We start from the raw sequence: 27,044 nt of genomic DNA, 5'->3' as shown, positions 1-27,044 counted from the left end.
AGACAGGGGAAGGTACTGGATGGAATGTAACAATTTATGGGAGGAGTAGCTGCTACACACCATATAGCGGAGATACTGAGTCATCAATAAGTACAAGCTAAAGACTGTCAGAAAATGAGCTTTTGGTCAACAAGGCCCTTGTTGGAATGCGCGCGCGCCCACACGCACATGCACGCGACCACGACCATCATCTGTCTGCAAGCTGTAGATGGCTCCCAGTGACCTGAACAATGAAAGGGGATGGGGGCAATGGTCAAAAGGAAGCACATCATTAATGCACTAGCACAGAGCATTGTAACTTGTACAGCATCTTTAACACCCTTTATATATTCGCAATCTGACATTAGCTAACTCAAATTCGAACATTAGTGTCTGGGTAATTATTTCCAAAGTTTCAGTCATTGCTGAGACTAAAGCACAAGTTTTTCTGGGCCTAATGAGCAATGACCCTTCCCCGGCACACCTCTCACATCGTTCCCCCTCCCCTCCCTTTCCTTATTCTGGTTATGTCATTCGATTCTAAAGGTCCTGCACAGTATGCTTCATTAAGAAATTCATACTGAGGCACGTTCTGAACATCGTCAAATTCATTTGATGGTGATGGGTGGCTTAGAGTCAAAAAATTGTGGTATAATCTTTTTCCAGTCCTTAAGCATATGTCTTGATATTTTCGACACACTACAACTACAACCTTGACTATCTTAAAATTCGCCATTGCAAAAAAAAAAAAAAAAAAAAAAAAAATATCTATGAATCAGAGGCTACCTGAATGAGGTTTTCATTCTGCAGCTGAGTGTGCGCTGATATGAAACTTCCTGACAGATTAAAACAGTGTGCCGGACCGAGACTCGAACTCGGGACCTAAGCAGATGCAAAGGTCCTGAGTTTGAGTCTCTGTCCAGCACACCGTTTTAATCTGTCAGGAAGTTTCAGAGGCTACCTGTGTGTTCATAGGTGGTTTGCTTATGAAAAATTAATGGGAAGCATCCGAAATGTTAGAAATTTAATATTGCTTTTGGGGAATTTCTTTTTTGCAGTTACCCCAGCAAATCCACAGGGAGGACCAAATCTTTACATCTGGAAGTCGGACACTGGAGATTTAATAAAAGAATTTGTGCAAAAGAAGCTTTCTGGCTGGTAAGTTTAAATAAGTAACTTACAGATTGTGTGATGATGTAATGTAGATGTAACATAAAGTAGTTCCTTTGACGACAGAAATTACTCTCAAATAATAATAAATTATCATTGTCGTCGCCCTTACAAAATTTCATTCACAAATAGGTCCATTCACTCAATTTTCTTATGTTCTTTCCCCCTTCTAACTGGCAATGGTATACCTGAAACTCGCTAACTCTACTACTGTACACCCTTTGCCGTGATACAAATGTAAACAAGAGCTCAAATTCAGTTATTCCAAACATAAACGAGTGGTAAGTGAACAATTCTACGCCTTGTTCATAGCCAATAGCTAAAGTCTTAATCTTAAAAGTACTGATGATATAACATTTAGACAATTGAAAATGACCTACTGGTACCTGAAATAGAAGTTAATAGCCACATACTAAATGAAGCACTGTTAGTAAAATGTCTTTGTGGTTCAGCTGGGTAGCAACCTTAAATAGAGTCAACATATTCACAAACTGATCAAGAATCTTTGTCTGGCATGTTTATCACTTCAAAAGTATCTCTCGTTGATCTGACTTGTAGAACATGATGCCGGCTTTTTTTATTACTTTCACTTCCTTCTTCTTATGCAACCATCTTCTGGGGCAGTACAGCTAACGTATGTAGAGTATTCATTCAACAAAAGCAGGCATAAAGTACTTTGTATGGAATTGCACGTATTGTTAAGGCCTCTTCAAACATATTTAAGTTTTGGTACTCGTTTCCCAGTAGTTTTAGTTCTTAATGATACTTAGTCTTAAAATCAAAAATCAGTTTCAGTTGAAATGTGACTGACATAAACACCATACAAGACAGGAAAATAATAATTTACATGTAGACCTTCACACCTAGCCGAGGACTCAGATGGATGTAGTGTTCTGGTGTGCAGATCTTGCTATTATCTGCTTCACCACTATTTTATAGAAGAATATTATCTTCATCTAGTAAGCATATCAAGCGTATTATAGTAAGAAATTCAAAATCCTTAATGCGCGTATGACAATTGTCTGAAATGGTTTTGTTGGCATTATTGCATGGGAGATCCATGAAAAATCAGGAATTTTTGCATCCGGGAAAAATCCAGGAAATACTTAGGAATTTTTCAGGATTCTGGAAATTTTTCATTATTTTAATTGTCAGTTAAATTTCAGAAATTGACAGGTAAGAACTGATACTCAAACACATAATTTGACTTTAGTCCATTACTGCAGAATAATATTGCAGCAATAAAACATAAATAAGACAACACCAAAATAAAACTTAAGTTGCAAAGAAAATTTGCTGTTCACAACAAACCACAGTGCACATACTGCATCTTCCACCAGCAATATATGTCAAAAGATTTAGGACAAAGACTATGCAATTCTTTGTAACAGCAAACTGCTTTTGATGAATTTGACATCACAGCTGTGCACATTTCTAACAGGTCACGGGAAAATATTGTGAATGGTGGTTTGAGAAACATTGCTTTTAAAGTAAATTTCCTTCTATGCAAGATGAATTATGCTACATGTGAGAATGTGCAATTAATTTCTTAAATCATGGAGTATTTGACTGTCAACATATAATACTTTGAGGACCAACCACGTAGAAAAAATTCAGGCAGAGGACCAGCCATTTATACCATCAATTAAAATTTTTTGCGTGTGATAGATCTTAAAGGGTGACACACGTTGAAAAAGACCAGTCTTCAAGGCTAGTTTTCATATTTGTTTTAGTTCTTTCTTTCATTCATTACAAGTTGCGCAGTAATGATGGCAAAAAACATAATTATACATTAAAAAAGTGCAAAGTGAGTTGTTGAGAATTTCACACATAATCAGCTTATCTATGGAAAAAATCCTGCCTAACCACAATCTCGAGGGGGGGGGGGGGGGGGCAGGCAGACAGGAAAAAAATTTTGACGACCAGTGTTATATATCAAAGATTAGCTTTACTTGATGAAAAATATCATCTAGTTGTCATATTTTGCAAAGTGAGAATAGATGTTATCGCTCCAATATTTTCCCTAATTCGAAGTTCACTGCCAGGCGACTCGGAACACTACTATGGTTTCAGTTTCTGTATCGTTGCATGGGTATCACAACCTTTTGTACTTTTGGTGTTCTGTGTTTGGAAAATGCCGTGCTGTATTTGGCGAATTCGAATTTATACTTTCGTAATACCAAAATATGCTGTAAATGTTGCTGCGCATTAAAGATATTTCCAAAATGTGTTGTTTTTTTGCTGTGAGTGCCAGGGAGCTCTGCGGCAGTGTGTAAAACCCTCACCATTCAAAGGATTGATACGTTGTATGGCTCCAACGGTAAATAAATTGACACATAACACAGAAAAAATGTGCTTTTGCCCAGGGTATAGTGTATTTTCGCCCAGAAAAAGTGTGTTTTAAACCAGGAAATATGGCAATTTTTCTTTCTTGTCGACATACACCCCATGTTAAATGACCGAAATATACATAAAATTAGCAGTAATGGATGAGTAATGCACTTTTCATTTTATTTTTAAATACATTTATGTGTAAAAGTTGTATCATGAGTGTATAAATATGTATTCAGTGTGACAATTCTACTGACAACCTGGAATTCTCAGGGAATTACATTTTACCTGGAAAAATCAAAATCTCAAGGAATTTCATAAAATCTCAGGAAATTCTGTGTTTTTAAACTAGCATTGAAATTTCATGGTTCTGATTTTTCTAAATCACAATTTTTAAAATACTTAATATTTCAAGGTGTGTATGAATATTATTCTAGGTACATTATTGCTGTTTAAAAACTGCAGTTAAACTACTGCTTATGAGTAATATATCACAACTGAGAACGAAGGAAAGTTGTTACTGTGGTAAGCTCCCACACCCACACTCTCGCCCCCTGGAGCTGCTTATGACACCATCTTCCTTCACGTACCTGGAATTCTTGGGGAACTTTTTTTCTCGAGTTTGAGTAGCCGTACTGATATCCTATTGAATTGTTAAATGTCATATTTCCTTCGGCATCACCCTTTCATGGCTGTTCCTCTGCTCTCAGAAACTCTTTCTCGAATAACTGGCGATTAGTTCCTTGCATCAGTTTTGGACTTCCTTGACTGATAAAAAAAATTAGCTATCTTTTTCAATAGCATTTACAATCAGAGCATTAGCAACTGTTGTTTCCTCAAGTACTTAAAAATTCCGCGTCCTCCCCCACCTGCCACCATGAATGTCCGATGATTCTCCAGCATGTTTTTATAGTTGCCTCCATTCTAAATGCAAAATTTCCAATTTTGATACGCAGTTTCTCTAGTGCTGTATCGGAATTCCTTCTTCTTCCTTTCAAATCTTAACCTCCAGAACAACTTGATTTTCAACTGCTGTATCGGAATTCATACTACTTCCCTTCAAATCTTAATATCCAGAACAGCTTGGTGCACAAGTAATTTACACACCAGCAGCTCATTAAAGAAAGCCATTAACATTTAATCCATGCATGGGAGTGTCCAGTTATTTCACGCAAGAGTAGATAGACTAAGTAGGCGACTATAAGACCACACTCTATATAAGATTACATCAATTTTTTTTAAAGAGACTCCTTTATTTTTAACATATCCTGACTAATCAAAATTTGAAACTATTACGATATTATGAAATGCATAGATTGATATTCACCATATAGTGGAGACGTTGAGTTGCAGACAGGCACAACTAAAATGCTGCTAAGTCAGTCGGTCTCAGCAGCCAGAGACAATGGTCATGTGTGTGCACATGTGCATGCACGTGTGTGTGTTTATGTTGTCTAATTCAGAAGAAGTCTTTTTTGCCAAAAGCTTACTTGTTTAGCAGTCTTTATTGTGCCTGTCTGTGACTCAACATTTCCACTACATAGTGAGTAGCAATCTATCCTTTATATAATTCCATCCTGAATTATGTTCAAAATTGGAAACTATTTTATTGACATAAAATATCTCAAAACTTCATTTATGGACTTTGTTAATACAAGGAGAAATAAAAAAAACCAAAAAGAAATGGCTTATAATATTATGAGAAGGAAAGTTGCTACACACACACACACACACACACACACACACACACACACACACACACACACACGCTGTATGGTGAGTAGCAAATTTAACGGTCAGGAAGTCTTTTATGAACGTATTTGTATGGAGTGTAGCCATGTATGGAAGTGAAATGTGTATGATAAATAGTTTAGACAAAAAGAGAATAGAAGCTTTCGAAATGTGGTGCTACAGAAGGATGCTGAATATTAGATGGGTAGATCGCATAACTGAGGAGGAAGTAATGAATAGAATTGGGGAGAGGAGAAATTTGTGGCATAACTTGACTAGAAGAAGGGATTGGTTGGTAGGACATATTCTGAAGCATAAAGGGGTCACCAATTTAGTATTGGAGGGCAGCACAGAGGGTAAAAATCGTAGAGGGAGACCAAGAGATGAATACACTAAGCAGATTCAGGAGGATGTAGGTTGCAGTAGGTAGTGGGAGATGAAGAAGCTTCCACAGGATAGAGTAGCATGGAGAGCTGCATCAAACCAGTCTCAGACTGAAGACGACAACAACAACAACAACAACAACAACAACAATATTGTTACATTACATCCTGGATTTTCCATTGTTATAAATGCTTTACATGAATTTTTATCCTCTCTCTCTCTCTCTCTCTCTCTCTCTCTCTCTCTCTCTCTCTCTCTCACTCTTTTTTTAAGCCAGTATCCGCAGTATCACTGTCTTTCTAATGATTGTGATGATGATGATAATCCATATGTAAGCTTGCTGCCATCTCTTCCTTCCTGGATGCTCATAATATGTCATCTTCTGAGCCATCCATGGCATTTGATATGTACCACTTTCTGAATCCTTTCATTATAGATTCTCCTCAAAGTCTGCTTCAGCTACAACCAATGGAATCTGATTGATGTTCCCCATATTGCCTAACAGTCATCCTTTTCTTAGATAGCTTATACGACACTGATATGCAAATAATATTTTGTCCAGTGCTGCAGAAAGTCATGGAGGTAGTGTTGGTGTGCTATGTAAGCCCCATCCTCTTCATGATCAAGTACCACCTGGTACTTGCTCTGAATGCAGCAATACATGTAGTATAAAGATTCTTCATTACTGTATGAGCTTTCATTTGGATAATTTCTTTGAGTAATTGGGAAGCCTTCATTGTGTTTCTTTTACACATACTGAATGACCTGCTGCTCCAATTCATGAAACCTTTCCTGCTTTGGACCCCTGAAAGTTTGACATGTAGAACTGGTATTCTTCATATGTTGCCACCTTGGAACTTTCACCTCTGTGACATCAAATTTTCTTCCTGCCTCGCGGTTTTTTGTGGGCTTTATTTCATGAGTCACTGATACTTAAAATTAGATCCACATGGTCTGCGTGAACCATTTGTGAGCTGTGGACTTTTAGAACCATGTTTCTCAACAGAGTCATGGCTGTGAGCTGCAACCGTTATTAAGTGCTACAATTTACTGCTCTTACAGTGCTGACAATCTAAGCAAACTGAGTAATGGAAATACGTTGTCCTTTGCTGAAATGGCAGAAATTGGGTCACTTTGGGCTAACTGTACACTTCACCATTTGTTGCCAACCTTGAAAATTAATAGTGTTGTGAAGCGGTAGCATCTTTAGTGCCCCTGTTCCCATTACATCACTACACAGGCCTCTATTCCAACAATGCACTGACAGTCTTTTTACTTCTCTCCTTTTCCACTACACTCCCCTCCTCCCTTTCCCGACATCTAACCTCCCCTCCCGACTGCATCTAGGTGCCGTACCCTCTCTCCGCCTCATCCCTGTACACTCGCACAAGCAAAAATATACTGTCCCCCACCCTACCCTGCTACCCCTCCCTCTCAGTGCCCCAGCATCCTCCTTACCCCCCACCATCTGGTTGCTTCCCCTATAGTGTGTTGCTGCTAGCAGTCTGGCCTCAGCAGCCAGAGACTGTGTGTGTGTGTGTGTGTGTGTGTGTGTGTGTGTGTGTGTGTGTGTGTGTGTGAGATAAAGGCCTTGTTGGCCAGCAGCTCACATTCTGACAGTCTTTTTGTTTTACCTATCTACGACTCAGCATCTCTGGTTTATATTGTTTATTATGTTTATATAATCTGCATTCGTCTTAAGGCTAGATTTAGTGAAAATCTTGAATATTTTAATGTGAGTGCCTCTCTGTTAATGATGCAGTGGGTCCACACTTGAGTTAGAGAATTGTTTTTAATAATGGCCTCCAATATTCCATAATAGCTGAACATTTAGCAATGACATCATACAGATACCAACACACTTTCTGATTTCTCGTTTATATGTATCATGAAAACCAAATAAATAAATAAATAAAGGTAGTGAAAACAAGCAGCATTTTAAAGGGTTCCCATACACTCAATATTTACTGTGCTATACGGAATATTGCACAATATCGTTGGCCACCTGAGAGCGGTACAGACAGTTTGTGCAATATATTTAAGGAGACTGAAGAGTTTTACATATATTGATGCATGCTTAATGTATTGTGTAGTATGTTGAACCGCCTGGTGGGATATTGTGTAATACATATCGGTTCCTGTCGAGACTTCGTGGTTTACGGACATGCGAACAACTAAGACAGTGACCTCATATGATGACTATGAATACATGAGGAAAGGTAGGTGAAAAGAATCATCTGTTGAAATACACAAAGGGGAGTAGTTTGATTACATATTTAATATTTATTTAGTAATTAGCTATAGAAACAGTCAGCAAAAAGTAATGTGTCTAAAGTAATGTATCTTAGTCTTTTCAGGTTTATAGATCACTACTAACATTGTGGAAAGCAAAGTACAATGAGTATATGATTGGTATCTTTTCTTTGTAAATAAGATATGATGAAGTTCACCAATTCATTGAAAGATTCATTATTCATCCACAAAAGATTTTGATAGTCATCTTGCTGTGCTGCATATTCTCTTAGCATGTCAGTATAGTGCTGTGTGAGAACACCTTCGAAGCTATTTTTTCACCATTCACCACTTTGTCTTGCTTGTGACTGGAATCTCAATACATGTGAATTCTACATTATTGAGCACCTCCATGGTCACTACGAAGGCAGAGTTCTGAGGACCTTTAAGACATAATATGGAGTATTAATTTTACTTAATGGATGCATTTCACCGTAATTATATGACTTAGCATGTTCCTTGAAAGTGTCAGATTGTTTTCTCAGAAAACACACTCACAGCACAACAGTAACAGATATTTTATGTTTAATTACCTTTAATATTAACTTAACAGAAATCACTTTCTTTTGCAGGGAACCACAATGGAGCCAGGATGAGAAGATATGTGCCCGAATTGTGAACAATGATGTTCTTTTTTATGAAAATGCTAATTTTAATGCAGTTGCAAATAAGATTCATATTCAGAAGGTGGAAAACTTTAGTCTTGCTCCTGGTACTCCACCATACCACGTCCTCTGTTATTGTCCTGGTGAGTGTAATGATACCTAATGTCAACAGTGGTTCTTAAAAGTAATGAATCTTTATAGAATTAATTTGAGTGATATGCTATGAATGGTAACCAAGGTATGTTACTAGTGTGACTCACTCTATTTTCAAGTTTTTTCAAGTCTGGGTTATTTAAAATTTTTAACTGATAGATTACCCCATCAGCCTAGTTCAAAATCAGATTCTCCGGGCCATCACACCGAATCCTGGTATTGCTGATCCCTCCGAAAAACAACTGCAGAGCTGTGCTCTCACTCGGGATTATCCTGATCTTGAATGTATTAATCAGCTACTTCGACAAGGCCATGACTTCTTAAAATCATGCCCTGAAATGAGATCCATTCTGTATGAGATTTTGCCCACCATTCCTTTTCGTTGCCCTCCCAATCTCCGCAATGTCCTTGTCAGACTGTGTGTTCCTTCTGCAACCATCTCCTTACCCTATAGCTCGTATCCCTTTGACCATCCCCACTGCTAGACTTGCTCTGTGCACCTTCCTACCACCACCTATACCGGCCCTGTAACTGGCAAGACATATACTATCAAAGAGAGAGCCATTTTTAAACGACACATATTATATACCAGCTATTAAGTAATCATTATTCAGCCTTTTACATCAGCATGACTACCTCCAAGTTATCAGTTAGGATGAATGGGCATAGGCAAATGGTGAATACTGGCAACACGCAATATCCTGTTGCAGAGAATGCTCTACAACATGACAGTTTTGACCATGGTGACTGTTTCACCACAAGTGATAGGTTGGAACTGGCACTATGACATGCATGTCCGTGGTTCTAGCCACCTGCCTGGCTTTAATTTATGTTAATTTCTAACATCTCAGAGTTTCTTCACAGTTGCTACTCCTGGCTTCACACTGTCTTTTTTTCTACACGTACGTTGGTAGATATTGTTCTAATTCTTGCTCGTTCTGGAAACAGGTTGGTTTAGTAACCTGATGGGCAAATGACTGACATACCTACATCCATATTTACATTTACATCTACATGATTGCTCTACAGTTTACCCTTAAGTGGCTGGCAGTGTGTTCATGAATGGCCTTAAAGCTATTTCTCTGCTGTTCCACTCTTGAACAGTGCTTGGGAGAAACACACTTAAATCTCTCCTAATAAGCTCTGATTTCTCTTATCGTATTATGATGATTATTTCTTCTTATGTAGGTGATTGCCAAAAAAAAAATTTTTCATTTGTAGAACAAAGTTGGTGACTGAAATTTTGTGGAAAGATCTTGCCACAATGAACACCTTTGTTTTAATTGTTCCACCACAACTTGCATATCATATCCATGAAACTCTCTTCGGTATTTATGATAAATGTGGTGGCCTTCTTCGAACTTGTTCGATGTCCTCTGTTAATCCTATTGGATGTGGATCCCTTACCATACAGCAGTACCCTGTAGGAGGATGGATAAGCATAGTGTAGGCAGTTTCTTTAGTAGACCTGTTGTATCTTGTTAAGTGTTCAGCTAGTAAAGCTCAGCCTTTTATGAGTTTTCCCCATAACATTTTCTGTGTAATTATTTTATTTTAAGTTATTTGCAGCTGTTCCCTAAGTATTTAGTTGATTTCACAATTGTTGTTAATTATAAAGTGTGAACAACACAGTTTTACTTATGAATGGTATATATGCTCAAGATACAACTTTACTTTATAATTTAAACAAACTTCAAAGAGATTACATATAAACAAGAATATTTCAGAAGTAGCTAAGGAATAACACTTTACACTGCATGCTAAAACATTTTTCATTTTAACACAACACTTGCACCAGAAGGGGGGAAAAAAAATCAATCCAATATAACAAGTTACTGCTTGACTTCCTGCACAGAGTCCTCTGCACACAGCAAACTAAAGTGAACTTACTCAAGTGGCTTTGTCAGAAGATCAGCCAGCTGGTTCTTTCCAACTATACATTCCAACATAATTTCGCCATTCAGAAACCTTTCACAGGCATAAAAGTGCTGGACCTCTATATATTTTGATTGGCGACTATCCTAAGGTTTTTTTTTGTCAATTTTACTACACTAGCATTGTCAGTATAAAATGTTGGAGGTTGTCATAGCATGTCAACTAACTTACTTAATAAATGACGTAACTAAATGAATTCTTTAGCTCCTTCACTTGCTGAAATAAACTCTGCTTCAGTTGTAGATGTTGCCACAACCTTCTGCAACTGGCTTGTCCCTGGTAATGCCCCACCAGAATACTCTGCCACAATGCCAGATGTTGAATGTTGTGCCTACTTGTCCCCAGTGGAGTCAGCACCACTGTAAATTCTGGAATTTCCTTCTCTATCGTAGATAATACCATAGTGAAATGTACCTTTCAGTTACCGAAATGTTTCAGTCAGTTCCAGTCCTCAGTGGATGGTTCTTCCATAGCTCAAGCAGTTTTATTCACTCCAGGAATTATGTCTGTACAAGCTGCTTTTGAGAAATACATAAGACATATAATTGCCACGCGATAGGGGACTGAGGATGAAACTGTTTCATCTTGGTAATTTTCTTCGTACCCAGTTGCAGTTGAAATCATGTTGGATTCTGCCTTTAGAAATCTTTCCAATATTTGTTTCTGTGTTTTTCTTGACTTATTGTAATTGCTCAATCTTCATTTTGCTTTTTTTTTATGCCAAGGAAACTGTCAAGGATCCCCATTGGTATATAAAATTTATATTGTAAAATATCCAGAAAAACTGTAATTTCATCTTTGTCGTTGCCAACAATTGGACCATCATCATCGTAAATTACTACTTACAGTCTGTTTCCATTGTACTTACAATAAAACAAACAAGGATCTGCAGCACTGTTTTGAAAATCCACTTTACTCACGACTCCCATAAAATGTTTTCCAGCAGCGTGGTGCTTGTCTGGGTCCATAGGGACTCCCTTTCAAGAAACACACTCGATGTCTATAACTTCAAAGCCTTCTGTTTGTTTCGTATACACTTCATCCTGAAGTATTCTATTCAAAAAGGCCATCTCCACATCAAATTGTTTCATCACCATCATCTTTAAGCAGTTACCGCTAGCAAAACTTGATTACTGTCATAATGTGCAACAGGACTATATGCATCTTCCAGAATGAGTCTTTCTGCCAAGTTCGCAGAAGAGCTTCTGTGAAGTTTGGAAGGTAGGAGACAAGGTAATGGCAGAACTGAAGCTGTGAGGGCAGGTTGTTAGTCGTGCTTGGGTAGCTCAGTTGGTAGAGCACTTGCCTCACGAAAGGCAAAGGTCCCGAGTTCGAGTCTCAGTCCAGCACACAGTTTTAATCTGCCAGGAAGTTTTATATGCATCTTAATAATCAATTCCTGCTTGCTTACAACATGCACAGAGGCATTCGGTCAGTCATTGTTCCTGTGCTCCATGTGGGGATGGAATGGGAGGAAAAGCTAATAATTGGTATAATGGGATGTACCCTCTGCTGTGCACTTCATGGTGGTTTTCAGAGTATAGATGTAGATTTTGCAGTACATTGGCATTTGTGGGACTTTCAACTAACACCCACATATTATTTCTCTTGAGTGTTTCTGTTTCTTCATTAATAGCTTGCAGCCTTTTTCCTTTTCATTTGAAAGCAAAACGTCAGAAAAAAAATTGAAACTTTCTGTTTGCTAGCACTGACTTTTGTTAGCATTAAGAACTCGCCACTTTCTATCCAGGCTGGTTTTCTTCATTATCTTCTGCCCTCCAATTTATATTCATCAGAAAATTTTTGAGTTTCGGCTTTCAGGAATTCTGTTGATTCTATGTTATTGTCATCTGATTCTTGACTTCCTCCATAATTAAGTGCGTTAAATTTTTCTTCACTTTGTCTTCCTCCAGAAGCAGAATGCTCAGGAATGTCACTATGGAAATGACAAACTATTTCTGGCTTAAATTTTGTATCATGACTAAAGACCACTTTCTTTTTGGAAGGAATCCAGACTCTAAATCCATCTTTGACACTGGCATACCCAATAAGCCTTATCATCAAACTTCGAACAAAAATATTTATGTGAATGGAGCAACCTGCGCCAAAAATTCTGAGGTGATAAAGTTTTCCTACACCACAGCTCATAAGGAAATTTGCCTGAACCTGAATAAGACCTTCCAGTATGATTTAAAATATAGATTGCTGTATTACAAGCTTCTGCCCACAATCCTCTCGGTAGTTTGATTGTGTTCAGCATCGAACATGCAGCTTTAGTAGTCGTTCTATTTTCACGTTCGACCAAACCATTTTGTTCAGGAGTATAGGGTGGGGGAATTAGTAATTCGTCTAGAATAAATGATGACTAACTGAAACCCTCAGCTGCCGACAGGTGGTGTTGATATACCTCAATGTGGACAGCTGAAAATGTGTGCCCTGACCGGGACTCGAACCCGGGATCTCCTGCTTACATGGCAGACACACTATCCACCTGAGCCACCGAGGACACAGATGAACAGCGCGACTGCAGGGACTTATCCCTTGCACGCTTCCCATGAGACTCACATTCCCAACTGTCCACAATCCTACCTTCTCCCTTATCTACGAGCAGTTCCTTAACTCTGTTGTTATTAAATTCTTTACCTCCATCATTTCTAAACTGTTTAACAGCATGACCTTTGGTTTGAGCTTCATTTAAAAATTGTTTAAGCACGTTATACGCTTCATGTATGTGCTTCAAAAAGAAAATTTAAGGAAATTTGCTGAAATCGTTTGTAAAACATACATAATAATGAGCACCCCCAAACAACTCTGCACTTAATGGTCCTTTGACATCTGCGTGAATTAATTCGCCAGCATCTGTGGAGGGATTTGCTCATTGTCTGAATGGTAGTCTCTACATCTTCTGTAATGCACAACCATTACAAAATTCATCCTTAAAACCTTCTACATTGATGTTCCAGGGTGTATATGGCCCGGGACAACCGGGAAATCCGGGAAAAACCCGGGATTTTTTTCATCCGGGAGAAAACTGGGAAAAACCCGGGAATTTTTCGGAAATCCGGGAATTTTTCATTGTTTTAGCTTTCAGTTAAATTTTTGTAATTTTGACTGCAGAATTGATTCTCTAGCAAAGAATGTTATTGTATCCTGCTACTGGAGAATGATACTGCAGCAATAAAATATAAATGAGAGGGAAAAATGTAAAACTTTAGTGGCAAAGGAAATGTGCAATTTACAACAACAAAAAACCGTGCACGCACAAGCATCTGCAAATAGTAAAAATATGTCAAAGGCCCTAGGGCGCAGACTGTAATTCTTCGTAACAATAAACTGCTTGCTATGAGCATGACGTCACAACTGTTCACATTAGGTTTGTTTGACCAATTGCCAGCTGTCTGTTGCGCATGCGCATTTGACTCGCATATAAGCAGTACCTTCTCCCGCTACTTGAAGTTTGGCTGTTAGCTGTACCGGTAGTAGCAGCAAGCAGCCAGATGCAAACGAGAAAAAATTTTCTCGTGCGCCCTAGCTGTCAGATTCACGCTTGCACAGAGTTGTCTGAGTTGTAGTGGGGAGGGGGTTAACTTCCACGTGACCCGTGTTTATGTTAAGTGATTTCGCTGCTCATCTCCATGTACAGCTCCTACGTCAAATGAAAACAAAACAGATTTCTGTGGCCGGGAGCTATCAAGTGAATTAAAATACATTCACATAATTACGGAGGGCAAAAATATATTATTAATTTCAGTTTTCTGATTTTATTTTGTTTCCAAGTTAGTAGCAATCAAGCATTAATTGCCTTGCAGAACAGTGAAGTTATTTTTGCAAGTTTGCTAAAGAAATTTGGCTTTATTAATCTTTCCGCCGAGGCAATCATTTAATTTGAAACGAAGTGCTTCATTCTACAGTATTGGCTAGTTCCAGCTGTTCGCTAAATTTCAAGTGCAATTTCAAGTGCACATTATCATCTTCTGCCATATATGGCGTTATGCCATAATAAAGAACCAAAAATGAGATCGTAGAGTACTGGTACTCCAAGAAAATTTACATCCCAAAAACCACACTGAAAAGCTTAATATCAGATGGGACCTACTTCAGTGTGAATCTGGAAAAAGCCAATTTGCACTTCAAGCCGAATTATGTATTTTAGTATGGTTTACGAAATTCCGATGCTCTTTGGAGTATCCTCTGATGCACTGTTTCGTTTATGGTGTAATATAAGCTCTCTTAATGCTTTATACACACGAACATACGGGCTTCCTACACCACTGCAGTTGTACACGCACAATAATGCCTGTTTTCTGGCACTCTCTGGCAACTGGTAAATCGAACCTATTTCTAACAGTCTCCAGATAGTATTGCAAACGGTGCTTAGAAAAGCGTTACTTTCAAAGTAAATTTCTTTTTACGCAAGATGAATTATGTTACGTGTGAGAAAGTGGGAGGATATCTAAATCACAGAGCATTCAAAACTGAACAGTTTGAGGACCAGCCACTTACAAGAATTTCGAGCCGAGACATTTATGTCATAATTTTAAATTTACTGGCACATTTGTGTGATGTGTCTTAAAGTATAACACACGCAAAAAAGATCAATATTACATGTGAAAGCCTAGCTTCTGTGGTAGCCTGTTAATCTTAGAAACTAACTAAAATGGTTCAAATGGCTCTGAGCACTATGGGACTTGGAACCCGGGCCCGGGAAGCGAGAACACTACCGCACGACCACGAGCTGCGGACTTAGAGACTAACATTATATGTGAAAGCTTAGCTTTTCTTGTAGATATACGGTACTGTGTACATTAATGTAAACCGTTAACTTTTCCTCTTGCGTGTTCGCCCTGTGTAACCAGTGATCTTGCTACTGGCTGACTATAACACGTGTCCTATGCTCTGAATAGCTGCTGTCATCAGCTGACGAGATCTAGTGGCTTGAGATATGACTCGCTTACAAAAGGACATCGCAACCTCGGTTTCAACGCTCCAGAAACTAAGCGTTGTGTTTGGTGTAATTCCAATTTATACTTTCGTAATATGAAAATATGCAGCGTATATGTTGCTGCAAATCCTTTTTTTTTCCCTTAAAAGTCTCTCCAAAACTTCTTTCCCCCTCCCCCCCCCCCCCCCCCCCCGCCCCCCCTCCCCCCAGGAAGTTCCATGCGATTGTATAAAACGTTAACCATTCAAAGGATTGATAAGTTTTACAGTTCCGAGGGAAAATCTACGGAAAACCTACTGTCACTTAGCACAGAAAAAGTGTATTTTCGCCCAGGAAAAAGCATATTTTTTAAACGGGATATCCGGGAGAAATCTGGGAATAATCCGGGAATTTTTTTTCCTTGTCCCCGTATACACCCTGTGTCAAGTTTCTTCAAGGTGTTCTTGACGTGTTGTTTATTCTGGTGACCTAATCTTCCACGGTACATTTGTAATATTTCAGAAGATGTCAATATGTTTGCTTGATTACCCTTTTCTGGTCTAATAACATACATATTCAACATGTACAGCTCATTTTCCACATACCATGCCAGGACGATGTCACCACTGGCTTTTTCCCGAATTCCAATACTTTTGCTGTCAAATATTATATCATAGGCAGTACATGCAATTGCTCTGGCTGAGAACAGATGAGTGCTTGCATCGCCACATATCAAACATTTTCCATTCTAGCACAGTACCATTTATTGTGTTGTCTTATTTTGACACAGACTGTTCCTTGACCAAATGCATGCATGTTAGTACCGTCCTAATGAAACCACTTCAGGAATATCAACGGAACACCATAGATGTGCCATTTCCATTTTGGCCAATTGTCAGGTCTTTCAAGTTCATCAGTGTTCACTTTATAATCTCCATTTGTAGCCATGTTCTTACTGTACAACTCATTTCAACAAAAAATTCTTGTGCCAGCACACATTGGATTGAATCAATTTATTTATTTATTTATTATTTTTTTAAAACTATGTTTCGTTCATTTAGATGTGATCTGGGCCCATAACCTGTTGTAAATTATAAAGTCTGAAGAACACAGTTTTCCTTAGGAACGGCATAATTTTTCAAGGTACAGCTTTACTTCATAAATAAAACAAATTTCAAAAAAATTATTTATATAAAAACAAGAATATTTCAGAAGTACCAAGGAATAACGCTTTACAGTGAACACTAAAACATTTTCCCTTTTATCACAACAACAATATTTAGATTAGTGCAATCATGTAATCAAAATATATTGGATGGATTCCTTTTAGTATTCATGTGGATGACTTCACACTTTTCATTATTTTGAGTTAATTGCCACTTTTTGCACCATACAGATATGTTGTTTAAATCATTTTGTAGTTGTTTTTGATCATCTGATGACTTTATGAGATGGTAAAAGACAGAGTCACTTACAAACATTCTAAGATGGCTGCTCAGATTGTCTTCTAAGGTGCTTGTAGAGATTAGGAATAGTAAAGGGTGTATAAAACTTCTTTGGGGAACGCCAGATATCAGTTTTGTTTTACTGGTGGATGACTTTCTGCCAATTACTACAAACTGTGTGGCTTTTGTGACAGGAAGTCATGAATCGAGTCGCACTACTGAGACGATCGTCTATAGGCACATGCTTTGATTAGAAGTTGCTTGTGGGGAATGGTGTCAAAAACCTTTTGAAAATCTAGAAATATGGAGTTGATGTGAGGTCCCAGCATATCGCACTCATTATTTTGTGTAAATAAAGAGCTAGTGATATTTCATAAGAATGATATTTTCTGAATCTCTGTTGACTGTTTGCCAATAGATAGTTTTATTCAAGATAATTCATAATTTTCAAACACAGTATATGTTCCAACATCCTACTCAAATCAACATTAGTGATATAGATCTGTAATTCAGCAGTTTTCCTTTCTTGAGTATTGATATGAACCGCACAACTTTCCATTCTTTAGGTCTGGATCTTTCCGCCATGCTAGCGGTCGTAAATGATTGCTAAGTATGGAGCTATTCTGTGAGCATACTCTGAAAGGAATCTAATTGTTATATTGACTGGAGGATTTTCCTTTATTAAGTGATTTAAGTTGCTTTGCTATGCCAAGGTTATCTGCTTGTAAGTTACTAATTTTGTCAGTTGTTCTTGATTTGAACTGAAACATTTAATTTGTCTTTTTCATGAAGGACTTTCAGAAAACTGTGTTTAGTAAGTTTGCTTTAGTGGCACATTCATTGATAACATTACCATTGCTATCACACAGTGAAGATATTGGTTGTGTCTTGCTGCTGAGGTATTTTACATACAATCAGAATCTCTTTGGATTTTCTGCTAGATTTCGAGACAGTTTCATTGCGGAAACTATTAAAAGCATCTCACATTGAAGTCAGTGCTAAATTTTGAGCTTCAGTAAAACATCACCAATTGTGGAGTTAGGCATTCTTTTAAATTTGGCATGCTTTGTTTCACTGTTTCTGTAACAGTGTTCTTAACTGTTTTGTATAACACGGGGAATCAGTACCATCTCTTGTTAATTTACTTGAGATATATATATATCTTAATTGCCGTTGAAACTACTTCTTTGAATGTAAGCCACATCTGATCTACGCTTACATAGATACTTTGGAAGGAGTGGAGACTGTCTTTTAGGAAGACATCAATCAAATTTTTTTTCCACTTTTTGAATATATGAGGTGCTATCCAAAATTTTCGGAACTGGTGCTGGCAATTGTTGAAAACCTTACCTTTGGACTAATAGTCACCATCACCCTCGAAGTAGTTCCCATCCGCACATACACACCGATCCCAGCACTTCTGCCACTGGTCAAACATTTTCTGGAAGTCCTGTTCTTTGAGGGCGTTTATCACTGCCAGCGATGCTTCTTGAATCATCTCTAGAATGTCGAACCGATGACCTTTCAACTTGAGTTTCAGGTGTGGGAATAGTGCAAAGTTGCAAGGTGCCAGATCTGGCGAGTATGGTGGGTGGGGTACAACTGCCATATTGTTTTTTGCCAATAAGGTCCTGGTGAGCAAGGATGTGTGATAGGGCATGTTGCCATGATGCAGCAGCCAGTTCCCTTGACGCCAAAGTTCGGGCCGCCATCACCGCACGTTTTCATGGAGCTGTCCCAAAATGTCACAGTAGTGTGTGGAATTTACTGTTTGGTTGGGTGGGACAAATTCTTTGTGCACAATTCCCTTGGTATCAAAGGAAATGATGTCCATGCTCTTCACTTTGCTGTTCACCTGTCTCTTGGAGAGCCCGGGCTCTTCCACTGGGACGATTGTTGCTTTGTCTTTGGGTCATAACCGTATATCCAGCAAGGATCTCCGTAGCACTTTTCCTGAGATTTGCACATGATTTGATACACATGTACTGTTCTGTTCGCAGAACTATCGTAAAATGGCCACATACCAAACACACAGTATTATGGAAACCACTGTGGACACGCAACACGTCCTCCCAGCTGAATGCCACTCCGCACACTGACTCATCGGATATGCAGCTCCCGCCACCTAGCGGTGCAAAGATCTACTACCCCTACTTTCCAGATGGCAGCACCAGTCCCAAAAATTTTGTATTCTATCTCGTATTTTGCATTTATTTTTAGAGGATTTGAATATTATAATATTCAGTAGTCTTGCTACAACAATCTTGTGGTCACTAATCCCCATGTTCCCCTTTATGCTCCCTATTTGCCCAGGATTATTTGTTGTTAAGCCATCGGGTATGTTTTTGCAACCATTTACATTTCGAGTGGGCTCATTAATGAATTATTCAAAATAATTTGTAGAGAAAACTATCAGTACAATTTTGGTTGATGTTTTATGCCAATGACCGATTTTAAACATGCGTTTTAACCAACATATGAAAGGTAGATTGAAGTCGTCCCCAAATGTAATTGTGTGGGTGAGGTACTTAATTGAAATGAGACTTAGTTTTCTTGGAACTGTTCAACAACTGTCATTGGAGTCTGGGATCGTTAAAAGAAGCCAATTATTAATTTAGTCCGGTTGTAAAGATAAACTCTACCCTACTGACTCACAGCGACTACAGTATCTGTTCGTTTCGCTACAAGGTAAACTACTTCTAACAGCTCTAAATACTTCATCACCAACTGTACTTAAATCTGCCCTTTCAGAACACCATTAGGTCCATCGCAAAAATGTTGGCTGAAATTATCTATGGCTTTAACCAGCTTTCAGTACCTATAATGATTTGAGCTTCAATGCTTTCTGTTGGCACTTGGATCCCTGGTTTTTTCCAAACACAGCTGTGACAGTTTACAACAACAGTATTGGCTATTGCTAGGTGTACCCTCATCCTGCATTTGCCCCACATGCTTTGAGACTGGAACCTTTCCTGTAATTTTCTGAGATCCTCTAAGCTGAAAACCTGCCCAGCCCATTCCATACAGCCCCTGCTACCCATGTAGTTGCTTCGTATGGACAATAGACCGCGGACATACGAAGTGGAACCTGAAAACTCACCACCCTATGGTGCAAGTTGAGACGTAGGTTACAGAATTGTCTGAGCCTCCGGTTTAGACCCTCTGTTCAGCTCTGTACCAAAGGTGTGCACTCGGTCCTGTTGACGATGCTGCAGATGGTGAGCTCTGCCTTCATCTCACAAGCAAGACTGGCAATCTTCAACACTTCAGATAGCCACTCAAAACTAGAGAGAATCTCTTCCAATGCCAAGTGACAGATATTGTTTGCACCTACATGAGCCACCACCTGTAGTTGGTTTCATCATGTGCTCTTCATGACAGCTGGAAGCACCCATTCCACTTCTGGGATGACTCCCAACCCCAGTGTGCACACAGAGTGCAGCCTAGACTTCTTCCCCTCCTAGGCAGCCATATCCCTAAGGATCTCAATTATGTGCCCAATGTTGGATCTCACAACTACCAGTAATCCCACCGTCTGTAACTGTCCAAATCTTGCAGATGAAGTGGCTTTCTCTGAAACAGGGCAAGTGATTCCATTTGGCTCAGGTACTTCACCAGACACAGATAGTGCCTGAAATCTGTTATTCAGACGAACCAGAGAGGCCTCTTGATTCACACCCTGGGAAGTTTTTCATTGCCTGCCACACCTGGCAACAATCTCCCACTTGGCCATGGGTGAGGGGTCTGTCTCACTGCAGGCAGTAATGGGGGCAGCCACAGTAGTGGACAGATTGAGGGCACATGGGATGTGCTGGTGGACGTCCCTGAGAATGCTCCTCCCCCCCACTGTAATGCCCATGGACAACAGCCTCAAGCTGCATAACCAAACCCAGCACTGCATGGAGAAATGAGCAAAGGGTCACCAACTTGACTCGCATCTGTAAACAGCAATCACAGTCCTGATCCGTACAAAAGAAGGTGGCATTTCACACTACACAGATGTTACAATGCAGAACTATTTTTGGTAAATACACGAACACACAAGAAAGAACAGTTTCATTATCAAATTTAGCACCACTATTCCTACATATGTTACAGGTCCCTAAACAGTAGTTTAAATGATGATTGTCAATTACTAATTAATTACAGAGTGAGTCCTAAAAATGTGTACACATAGCTGTTCTCTAGTTGGTGGCCAAGTTATGGCTCACTGGATCATTGTCCAGTGTTTTTACTTATAGAGGAGTGTATGAATAATTATTGAATTTTGTAAATACATTTTGATTTACTCTTATCTATCTGAGCCAAAAAGTAATTTGGTTCACCTGGGGATTGGATGACTGGAAAAGTGATCAAATTGTATGTACCATATTGTGAATGCCCTGTCTACTCCTGTGACTCCCAGTTTCCACCAAATTTGGGTAATTTATGTAATTTTCTAGATCAAACAATGGAAAATCCAGGATGGAATGTAAAAATATTATGAAAAGGATAGTTGCTACTCACCATGTAGTAGTGATGCTGAGTCGCAGATAGGCACAACAAAAAGACTGTCACATAATGAGCTTTCGGCCAACAAGGCCTTTGTAACAGTAGACACACACACACACCACACACACACACACACACACACACACACACACACACACACACAAGCACACCTCATGCACCCAACTGCCATCTCCGGCAGCTCAAACTGGAATTCTGGTCCAAGCTGCCGGAGATGGTAGTCATGCATGCATCAGGTGTGCTTGCTTCTGTGAATGAATGTGTGTGTGTGTGTGTGTGTGTGTGTGTGTGTGTGTGTGTGTGTGTGTGTGTATGGTTTCAAGGAGCTCTTAACATGCACAATTACAATTACAGTTATTGGACACTTATAATAAATAATGTTAGTGATATTGTTGACTCCTGGACAACATTGTGGATACCACACAGTTTCTTCTGAAATAAGGCTGACTTGTAATATGGTGAATCATCAAACAGCTGCACTTCTATGGACTTATTAGCAGCGTAGTTAACCTGAAAATTATGTAAGCTAAAACATTGTGAATGCTATTATTTTTGTTTTTGTACTTCTTAACGGTTCTCCACGTCACACTTCTTCCATATTGTATTTTTCTAGGAAAATCTGGACAACCATCCTTTGGCAGACTATTTCAGTATCCGAAATTTGACAGCAACAGTTCCTTAGCAAACAAGAGCTTCTTCCAGGTAATTTTATCTTTTGGAAATTAATCAGCTTGTTCTTTTTATGGTTTTAGAGTGTGAAGTGAATATGGTCATCTGTATTACACTGTTAGATAGCTGTTGTGGTTTCTCCATGTGCACGTACACTTAAAGACATGGTGATCTTAATTATACAAAGCTGTGAACATTATCACATGTAACTAACATTAAAATCTTTTTAAGAATTCAGACTATAATAAAACACTCAATTGATGTAAAACGAGTGTTTGGTGAAGCCACAATGTACTCCTCTTTCAGCATGTTGTGGAACTCTTTTTTTTTGTGATATATTCCCTATCAGCCAATTCTCTTTAGACTCTGTTGGCAACTTTTTAAGGAAATAGATGTATTAGCTGCTATGACAACACAGACACATTTCATTGATTACCTTCTTCATTAAAAAGGTGGCCTATGAGGAAATTATATTTGGTATATCGCAAAGAAAGCCTACAAATACGTAATATATGCAAACATTGTCTCTTTCCAGTACAGCGTCATAAATGGGCGGCACAGACAATGTTAATATCCATTACTCTCCTGACAAGATGATTCATTTTATACTACCCATGATTTGTAATTGTGTAGGACACCCAGTGGTACCAGAAATTAAGCTTCTCATTAGTATAAAGTGGCACTTGAAAACATACTCTGGTATATGACCACCTTCATAGTAATTCAGCATATCGGTGTTACTGTCAGCATTAAAGGACCTTTACTGTAGCACTGTCTACACAAATATTATTTACACTGACAGACTCTGATCAGAGCAGCAGAGTTACAAGTCTGTACTGTCACATTAGTTGTCCGTAGAGAAAGAGGGTACTGGTAAGGGCAGCAGAGTTGAATTATAAGAGTGAACAGCATTGCAAAAACGAGTGAGCTAAGTGTATGTTTACTTTGTGAGTACAAATAAAACTGTAATCCAGATCCAAAGTTATGTGTGTAGCAAAGCCAGTCAGCGTGCAGTGTTTTACCAGCAAAGTATGGTTTGTTGGTGGCCATTTCATACAAGCCTGCGAACTGAAGACATGTTGTTGTTTGGCCGTATTTGTGCCACATCCCTAACAGATCCATTCATTTCGGTTGTCGGCAGCAATTAGCAGAAGCAGTTGGGCTGTGACAGCTGTGAGCTCTTGCCTCAAAGTATTGTAACCTGATCATATTAGAGTCTTCGTAACAGGGTGCAAATGGGTCCATAATTGTCGTACATGTTAGTCAGTCAGATATGTGATATTTAGTAAGGAATGTTTTTTAAGTGCAATATTTGCTGGTAAATTCAGAATCAGATTGCACCTTATGTGAGTTACACTGGAGAAGTTTGAAACTGATTAAGTTGTCACAGTTTCAAGAAAGATTTATGATAATTCTTGTTACAATTTTCAGTGTTATTAAGGACCTCCTTTGTTTAATATTTGGCAACTGTAAGTTATGTAGTGGAAACATGACCATTTCTGTGTAATATTTAAATTTATGTTTTCTATGTGGTTTTGAATGTGAAGTGGTGTCATGAATCGTAGAGAATTGGGCTTCTCCTCCTCCTCCTCAAATAGCCACCATCCTTGGTTGTCTCAAATAAATTCAAATGAGATGTATTTTCATGCATAGAAAATTTGGTCATGTTCCTAAACAACTATTGATAAACTGCTCTAGGAATATGATTTGGATATATCTAAGGCAAATATCACCATGTATGAGGTGTGATCAAAAAGTAATGGAAATTTTTTAATTTCACGGGCTTTATACATTTGATTTTCATAACTTTGCTTTAACTTTGTTGGTACACACATTACTGATGTATGTTTGCATTTTCAGCTGGTTTGAGTCTTTATTGTTGACAATCAAAAATGATTATAGCTGTTTTTGAATGCTTGGAAAATTTTTACTTACAAGAAAGATGCATCAAAGAATTTGCATTCAGTTTTGTTTGAAAAATGGAATAAAGTGCAGCACTGCCTTCAAAACGTTGATTGTGGCTTTCCGTGACTCTACTATGAGTAAGTCAGGAGTTTACGAGTGATCTAAATGTTTTAGAGAAGGTCGAGAAGATATTGAAAATGATATGACGACGATGACTGCACTGGACGCCCTAACAAGTCAGTTGCTGATAACAATGTGGAACAAGTAAAGAAAATATTTCTGGAATGTCACCGAATCACCATCAGAGAGGTTGCTAATGATGTCGGCATATCCTTTATCTCATGTGAAGCAATTTTTTTGGATTTTTTGGGCATGAAATGTGTAGCAGCAAAGTTTGTTTCAAAATGGTTGAATTTTGACCAAAAACAAAGCTGTGTAGATATTGCCCAGGAACTGCTGAATGAAGCTGACAATAATCCAGAACTTCTAAGGAAGGTAACAACAAATGACAAAACATGGGTATACAGATACGAAATCGAAACCAAGGTTCTGTCATCCCAATGAAAATCTCCTGAAGAGCAAAGACCAAAAAAAGAATTTGACAAGTTTGATCATTTCTGAAGGTTCTCCTCACTGTTGTGTTAGATTACAGTGGGATAGTGCATCATGAGTACCTGCCTTATGCTTGTATGGTCAATAAGGAATGTTTTGTGGAAGTTACGTGCCAGTTGTGTGAAGCAGTCCAAAGAAAATGGCTGGAATTGTGGCAAAACCACCCCTAGAAATTGCATCTCGATAATGCCCCCATTAACACCTCAGTGCTTATTCATGATTTTCTGGCAAAAACTTAACAGGTTATGTTGCCTCAGGCACTGTGCTCATTGGTCATGGCCCTCTGCAACTTCTTTGCAGTCCCGAGGTTGAAGAGAACCATGAAAGGACATCATTTTACCACCATTGATGAGAGAAAAACAGAATGGGTGAAGCAGCTGATGAACGCCATGATGAAAAGTGAGTTCCAGAACTGCTTCCAAGGTTGAAAAAAGTGCTGGCACAGTTGTGTTATATCTGAGGGGGATTACATTGAAAGGGGCAGAGTTGATATGGATGAATAAATAAAGACAAAGATGAGGTGACTTACCGAACGAAAGCGCTGGCAGGTCGATAGACACACAAACAAACACAAACATACACACAAAATTCAAGCTTTCGCAACAAACTGTTGCCTCATCAGGAAAGAGGGAAGGAGAGGGGAAGACGAAAGGAAGTGGGTTTTAAGGGAGAGGGTAAGGAGTCATTCCAATCCCGGGAGCGGAAAGACTTACCTTAGGGGGAAAAAAGGACAGGTATACACTCGCACACACGCACATATCCATCCACACATACAGACACAAGCAGACATATTTAAAGACAAAGAGTTTGGGCAGAGATGTCAGTCGAGGCAGAAGTGTATAGGCAAAGAAGTTGTTGAAAGACAGGTGAGGTATGAGTGGCGGCAACTTGAAATTAGCGGAGATTGAGGCCTGGTGGATGACGAGAAGAGAGGATATACTGAAGGGCAAGTTCCCATCTCGGGAGTTCGGATAGGTTGGTGTTGGTGGGAAGTATCCAGATAACCCGGACGGTGTAACACTGTGCCAAGATGTGCTGGCTGTGCACCAAGGCATGTTTAGCCACAGGGTGATCCTCATTACCAACAAACACTGTCTGCCTGTGTCCATTCAGTGTCTTTCCGCCGTCCACCTAACCTTCGTAACCTGTTAGTTCATCCCTATGAAATCCCCAAACCACCTTCCCTACCCTCTGGCTCCTATCCTTGTAACCGCCCCCGATGCAAAACCTGTCCCATGCACCCTCCCACCACCACCTACTCCAGTCCTGTAACCCGGAAGGTGTACACGATCAAAGGCAGAGCCACGTGTGAAAGCACCCACGTAATTTACCAACTGACCTGCCTACACTGTGATGCATTCTATGTGGGAATGACCAGCAACAAACTGTCCATTTGCATGAATGGACACAGGCAGACAGTGTTTGTTGGTAATGAGGATCACCCTGTGGCTAAACATGCCTTGGTGCACAGCCAGCACATCTTGGCACAGTGTTACACCGTCCGGGTTATCTGGATACTTCCCACCAACACCAACCTATCCGAACTCCGGAGATGGGAACTTGTCCTTCAGTATATCCTCTCTTCTCGTTATCCACCAGGCCTCAATCTCCGCTAATTTCAAGTTGCCGCCACTCATACCTCACCTGTCTTTCAACAACTTCTTTGCCTATACACTTCTGCCTCGACTGACATCTCTGCCCAAACTCTTTGTCTTTAAATATGTCTGCTTGTGTCTGTATGTGTGGATGGATATGTGCGTGTGTGCGAGTGTATACCTGTCCTTTTTTCCCCCTAAGGTAAGTCTTTCCGCTCCCGGGATTGGAATGACTCCTTACCCTCTCCCTTAAAACCCACTTCCTTTCGTCTTCCCCTCTCCTTCCCTCTTTCCTGATGAGGCAACAGTTTGTTGCGAAAGCTTGAATTTTGTGTGTATGTTTGTGTTTGTTTGTGTGTCTATCGACCTGCCAGCGCTTTCGTTCGGTAAGTCACCTCATCTTTGTTTTTATATATAATTTTTCCCACGTGGAATGTTTCCTTCTATTATAATGAATAAATAAAGATACGCAAAGAAAGAAAGAAAAGAATAAATAAAGATATTTTAAGGAAAACAAAAATTCCCATTAGTTTTTAATCACACCATGTAGAGTGCGGATGGATAGTAGCGATCTCTAAGAATTTGTATCAAAGCTTTCATGTCCTGAAAGTTGGCTGTTAGTGGATAGAAAATCATTTAATTTACCAATTATTGGCTTTGAAGCTTCTCTTCAGATGAATAACTGCACAAATTCACAGAGTCATTAAAATTATTTTCTTGACGGAGAATTTTAGATTCATAAAGGTAGTTCAGTTTCCCTCGTACTCATCCTTAATACCTGATCTTTGCCATGTATTCCTTGCTGCAC

General features: G+C 39.1%; 1 protein-coding gene across 1 annotated transcript in view; it reads left to right on the top strand.

Moving 5' to 3' along the window:
• Positions 1 to 27,044, top strand: part of LOC124802523 (eukaryotic translation initiation factor 2A) — a 160,442-nt gene that overhangs the window by 47,589 nt on the left and 85,809 nt on the right. The window contains exons 4-6 of the mRNA XM_047263368.1: positions 1,038 to 1,137; positions 8,460 to 8,635; positions 22,069 to 22,157. Coding sequence (XP_047119324.1) covers positions 1,038 to 1,137; positions 8,460 to 8,635; positions 22,069 to 22,157 — 365 coding nt within the window. The remainder of the gene's footprint in view (positions 1 to 1,037; positions 1,138 to 8,459; positions 8,636 to 22,068; positions 22,158 to 27,044) is intronic.

This window comes from Schistocerca piceifrons, chromosome 6, assembly GCF_021461385.2.
Source record: "Schistocerca piceifrons isolate TAMUIC-IGC-003096 chromosome 6, iqSchPice1.1, whole genome shotgun sequence".
Classification (NCBI taxonomy): domain Eukaryota; kingdom Metazoa; phylum Arthropoda; class Insecta; order Orthoptera; family Acrididae; genus Schistocerca; species Schistocerca piceifrons.
The sequence above is the reverse complement of the archived record's forward strand: the minus strand, read 5'-3'. Positions and strand labels throughout refer to the sequence as shown.